General features: G+C 35.8%; 1 protein-coding gene across 1 annotated transcript in view; it reads left to right on the top strand.

Moving 5' to 3' along the window:
- The window catches only part of LOC106875307 (60 kDa neurofilament protein), a 39,674-nt gene that overhangs the window by 24,493 nt on the left and 8,700 nt on the right, over window positions 1-6,481 (top strand). Inside the window, exons 2-3 of the mRNA XM_052975396.1 lie at window positions 2,526-2,712; window positions 4,236-4,331. Coding sequence (XP_052831356.1) covers window positions 2,526-2,712; window positions 4,236-4,331 — 283 coding nt within the window. The remainder of the gene's footprint in view (window positions 1-2,525; window positions 2,713-4,235; window positions 4,332-6,481) is intronic.

Raw genomic sequence — 6,481 nt, 5'->3', positions numbered from 1 at the left:
ACTTGCAAGATCTTCTTAACCACACATTGATGCCTGCATTCATCTTTGAGCAACACTGCGAAGAGATAACTGTAATACTGTTTGTATGTAGGCTGCGAGGTGGTAGAAACGTTAGCACGCCGGGCGAAATGTTGAGCGGTATTTCGTCTGTCTTTACGTTCTGAGTTCAAATTCCGCCGAGGTCGACTTTGCCTTTCATTCTTTCGGGGTTGATAAATTAAGTACCAGTTGCGTACTGAGATCGATCTAATCGACTGGCCCCCTCCCCCCAAATTTTTGGGCCTTGTACATAGAGTAGAAAAGAATATTGTTTGTGTGTATGATTTTCTATGAGAATAGGGAGAATGTTGCGTACATATGAATCAAAGAGATTAAGTGAAAGGACGAATCTGTTGGAAATATTAGAGTTTTGGAATATGTTGTTAAGGTTATTGTATAAACTTTGTAACATGAGAGATATTTTGCCAGGCAACATTTTATCTTGTTTCAAAGGGTGTGTTTAATGTTTTTCTTTATACTTGGGTAATGGAGAAATAGGTGAAGACACACGGTCTCGTGGTTAGTGTTGCATTCACGGTCGCTAGATCGTGGGTTCGATTCCGCGTTATGTTCTTGAACAAAACACTTCGTTTCGCTTTGTTCCATTCCACCATTCGGATGTCACAAAGCTCATTGTGACCAGCGATGTATAATCACATCCGATGGTCTGGTCAATACGGTGATACCATGAATGGAGAAACAGAGTCGAAAGTCGAAGTCTTGGTGATAGGTTGAATAATGTATTTCGTTGTTGAAACTGGCGTATTTCTTTCTACGGTAAGAAGCATAGCGATTCATTGTAGTCGTCTCAATACAGAAAGTGTTAAATGTAGCTTGGTGATATTAAGAATGAGTCTTTCAGTGGTTTGTTTTTAAGTGAGGGAAGGAGGGCGATTGCTTCTGTACGGTATTTCTTTGGGTGGGTGCTAAATTTTTAGAATTGATATAGCATAACGTGGCTTCTTGATTAAGAAGAATTCAGAGATACGTTGATCATTTAATTTGAGAGAAGTGCTTGGTAAATGAGTTTATTCGCTGTTTTGGGAGTGGTTATGTCACTTTAAGTTGTTACTGTGACATATGATAAAGAGTGGGTGTGGTTAAATTGATGTTTATTGCTATAAAGCATATTAAAATTCACGACGAGATAGGTTTTAGTGCTTTGTGTTGAGTGCTAAACGCATTTTTATATTACCAACCAATACTTAGTTCTTAATGCAATGCATGGAGGCCTCACCTAAATTTAACCACAAAACAACAAAAGATAACACGAGCAAAAGAAGAATTGTTCATGTAGCCGTGCGACCTGCCAGAAAGAACAGCCAAATCTCCCTCAAATCATACTTTAACGGCTCAAAAAGAAGGAAAAAAAGGATGCTTTGTATTGTGTATTCTGGTAAAGATGAATTGATCGTGTCTGGAAAGACATTGATAATAGGTTTTTCTGAATAACAACTTCAGTAAAAACTACTACAACAACAACAACAACCACACACAATTTAAATAACAATAGTGTCCGTTATTGAAGTCGTTTAGTTATAGAATGCAAGTTTATACTTTCCAAATCATTCCACACGAGACAGTCTCGTTCTGTTTATTTTTTCCATGTCTCACTCATAACACTGTGTGACAAAATTTTTATTCGTTTATTGTCTTTGATCAGTAAGTATTTTTTTCTTATTTGCTTCAATATAGAAATCAAAGGAAATGACTACTATTCCCTTCAAACTTTGCTTTTGTGACTTGGACATCATGTTTTGAAACAGACATGTTTTTCATTACATTTCAGACATATTCCAGACAAATCGACGACCCCAGTAATATTTTTTTCTCAAGTGTTGTACTTATTCTATCGATTTTTTTTTTACTGATGTCCTAAATTACAGGGACACAAACAAGACCAACACCGGTTGTCAGGCATTGGTGGAGCAAACACAAAGGCACACACATACACATTTATATATGTATATACATATACATACACACACACACATATATATATACACACGTTACATATATATATATATTTATGACGAGCTTCCACTCAATTTATTTACTGCCCACAAGGGGGCTACACACAGAGGGGACAAACAAGGACAGACATACGGATTGTCGATTATATCGACCCTAGTGCGTAAGTGGTACAAATTTAATCGACCCCGAAAGGATGAAAGGCAAAGTCGACCTCGACGGAATTTGAACTCAGAACGTAGCGGCAGACGAAATACCGCTAACGTTTCTGCCAGCTCGCCGCCTTCCACTAAATTTCTGTCAACCAAATTTACTCACAAAGCATTAGTCTATCTCAGACCATAGTAAAAAACACATTGACCAAGGTGCCGCTCACTGGCACTGAACCCGAAACCACATGGCTGCAATGTGAGCATTTTAACCATACAGCCATGCCTGCTCCTATGTTTATAATAACCTTCATTATTTTTATCCCACAACACATGTTTATTCGTGATTTGCTATTTCCATTGCAGACTGCGTCATGTTAATGATATGAACGACCAACTCCAAAATAATGTCGACACCCTGAACGATGACATCTCCCGACGTATTGCTGACTGTGAAATGCTAAGAAGGAAGGTTCAAGAACTTGAGAAACAACTTGCAGACTGGAAAACCAGGCATGGTCACCTTGATAACCAACTACAAGGACTAAGAATTGTAAGCAAAATTTATTGCATTATAATTAATCCAATTCACTTTACATTTTTGTATGTTTTTTTTAATTCTAATTTGATTTCCCTGCATTTAAAGTTGATGCCTTTTATAAAAGCATCCGGTGATCCAAGTTTTCGCATGCTAACGTTTCTGCCAGCTCGCCACCTGACACGTGACACACCATACAGACAATGTCGATTTGATGAATGGAGTGAGCCAATGTATAGCACAAACATTGGATCTGAACAAAACAACTCATCAGTACAAATTGCTCAGCAAGAAATCGCTGTACACTCATCCGCCGTCTACGACAGCAAAAGACTCCACAAATTACAATACTAATCTGGCTTGACTCTCTACGTCTGCGTTTACTCATTAACTATGTATTGCAGCAAAATGCTAATTTATCTTATTGTACAAACCAGTTTATTTCCCAAACTATTATTACTGTACTATAATTTATTTGCTGACTCAATTTAATAGCGAAACTCAAGGCCGTGTCCTTTCTTACATCATCAAATATTCCAGCTGATTCTGTTTTGTTTCAATGACGCGGTTACTTGTTGTCTGTAGCGTATTTTACGCTAGATATACTTATTGATTATATAACCTGAACTATACACACGTACACACACACACATAATCACACCCTCACACACATGCAAATGGATAAACGTATGAGTTGAAATACAAACTATTGACAATAGTTGACACACACACACACACACACACACACACACACATATATATATTCGTGTGCGTGTGTAAGAGAGAGAGATAGAGTTCGCGCGCGCGTATTTATCATACCGCAACATGAAACTTGAAATAACCCATCTGTAATCAATAGCTTAAGCATACTTTATACATCTGCATTGATTTATAGATATGTATTGTTACATATGTGTGTAAATATATATATATATATATATATATATATATATTGGGTTAGTGCATAATTATTGCGACTTTTTTTTCAACAAATTTTATTCAATAAAAACAATGACAATATTTAACAAAAAACATCTTTAAATGACGGTTTGACCGTCTGCCAAGCAAATGGTAAGCGATAGTTGAAGTAGACGGTGAATATGCTCCGGAATAATCATTTAAAGATGTTTTTTGTAACATATTGTTATAGTTTTTGTTGAAAAAAAGCCGCAATAATTATGCACCAACCCAATATGTCAGGCAGACAGACAGACAGCATGTTTGATCGATAGAACAAGAAATATAAAATTATAATGAAAACTTCAGTCCCAATTTATGACTACATTTTACACGTATTTAAGCTGAGTAAAAAAAAGTTTGTTATACATATGTATGTATATGTACATTAGTGTATGCGTTCACGTGTATGAAGCTCCCTCCCCCTATCTCCCCTCCCTCTCTCTCATATTTGTATGTAGATGTATGTGTGTGTGCATGCACGTATATTTTGGCGTCGACCCTTAATTTTACTAAAGAAAACTTCAATCTCTTTGATTAGATAAAAGTTGATTTATTTTTATTTTCCTTATTTTCTGAAGGATTTGCAAGAGGAAACCGCCCAACGCCTGGGCGAGACAAACCGTGCTCAAGCTCTTGAAGAAGAGTTAGCTTTCCTGAGAGAAGTCTGTGAAAATGTAAGTTACCATTGCTTAACAATCTCTTTTGCATTTTATTTATTTAATTTCATTATTGTAGTCGTATTACAATATTACGTATTATCAGTAATAGGAAGTCTTTATCTAGTTTTAATAGTTTAGGAGTTCCAATTATTATATGGCAGTGGAACATGGACACTGACAAAGAAATTATCGAATGGGCTAGATAGCTGCTACACAAGGATGCTACGAATAGCCCTAAATGTGAAATGGCAGCAACATATGACAAATGAATGCCTTTATGGTGACCTGCCGAAAGTTAGCGAAAAGATCAAAGAAGGCTGCGACTATCTGGTCACTGCGTCCGCAACCCTGAACTGGAAGCATCCAAATTAGTCCTGTGGAACCAACTGCATGACGATGTAAGTAAAGGAAAATGTCGTCACACTTACATTGACGACTTGATCGCAGACACTGGTCTGGAATGTATCCAGGACCCCAAGGCTCTGATGATGGACCAAGAAGTGTAACGGGTAGACTTTGTGGTTGCGGCCCGGGTTGGAACCGGCCTTAATAATTAAAAAAATAAGTACTATTGACAAATAATTTGTCTTATCGTATAATTAAGAGACTTCTAGCTTTCAAGGATGCTTGCAAAATCACTCTAGCTTGTCTGAGAATGATCCAGTTTGTAACGGAAGAGATCTGGAGGCCTTTATTCCGTTTTAATATTTTAGGTGTTCAAATAATATTGCCAAGTATTTTTGTCGTACAATTGAGAGATTTCCATCTTTCAAGGAAGCGCGCAATATCACTCGAGCTTGTTTGAGAGTAATCCGATTTATTATGGAAGAAATTCGTCTAAAGAAGGAAAATGAAGGATAAAGTAGAAACGAAGATAGAATAACAGGCAGCAGAAGTGGAAGCCATCTAGAAGGTGCCAAATGAAACAAATGAACCATTCAGCTCCCTTCTTCAATATAAAACGTGTCGTTTCTGTTGAATAGTCTACTCAGTCACAGGTTGAACACAGTCAGTACTGAAGATACATTGTACAAACGAAACGATCGATAGCTATGCTAGTACCATACAGTATATTTCGAGGCAGACACATAACAATGAAATTCAAGGCTTTATAACTTACACGTAGCAGAGCCTCGCATGTTAATATTGTAACTGCTTCAGTCTTTTAATAGCCAATTCTTATAAGTATAGGGGTTTTTTTTCCCCTTTTTTATTCCTACATATTATTTTATTTCTCTTTTTCCTATTGAATTTAGAGCCACATGTGTTTTCTGTGTCCATGTCGATTATTTTGACCTCATGGTCACCGGTTTTACATCATTTGACATTAATTTTTTTCTTTCTGCTTGTTAACAAGGTTGTGTCTGCTAATATCATTATTTCTCGCCTATTTTTCTCTTTCCTTTCATTTATTTTTAATATTTTTTTTTTTTAAACCCAGCTATTTCTCTTCACTATATAGAAAATGTAAAGTATATTCGAGCTTTTCTGTCCTGTGGTTTATGCCTTACAAACTAGATTTTCTGCTATAATAGATTAAATATATTTTAAAGTGTACAAAGATTGGAGAGTGAAAAAGCGTGGCAGGTTGGACAAATGTATGGAAAATTGCAATTAATACAAACTTAAAAGCAGCTATCAATATGTGCGACAAATGTAATTACACAGTTAATTATATATCGTTTTCTGGCCACATATACGAATACATGAACTTACACATATACATCGACACATGTGCATGCATTTATACTTATTTATGTACGTATCTATACACATAAAGCACACACACACATATATATATATATATATATATATATATATATATATATATACACACACAGACAAACATATATGCACACTTATACACATACAACATAGACTTGTAGGCTGGTTACAGATACCTAGCTTGTTGTCTCAGGCGACCGACAATATATGTATGCGTATATAAATATATATATATATTCAGTTACAGACTGTCTCAGATCACATCACTTGTTTGACAAGTACAACACTGAAACTCCGAAATAAATGTGTGTAGTCGCGCTGTGTGCATACACGTATACATATGCATATATAAATTAGGTATCTAAAATATATATAAAAATACATGTATGTATGCGTGTGTATATATATATATATATATATATATATATATATATATATAT

The sequence above is a fragment of the Octopus bimaculoides genome, chromosome 21 (assembly GCF_001194135.2).
Source record: "Octopus bimaculoides isolate UCB-OBI-ISO-001 chromosome 21, ASM119413v2, whole genome shotgun sequence".
Classification (NCBI taxonomy): domain Eukaryota; kingdom Metazoa; phylum Mollusca; class Cephalopoda; order Octopoda; family Octopodidae; genus Octopus; species Octopus bimaculoides.
Note: the sequence above shows the minus strand (reverse complement) of the source record. Positions and strands in the feature narration are given on the sequence as shown.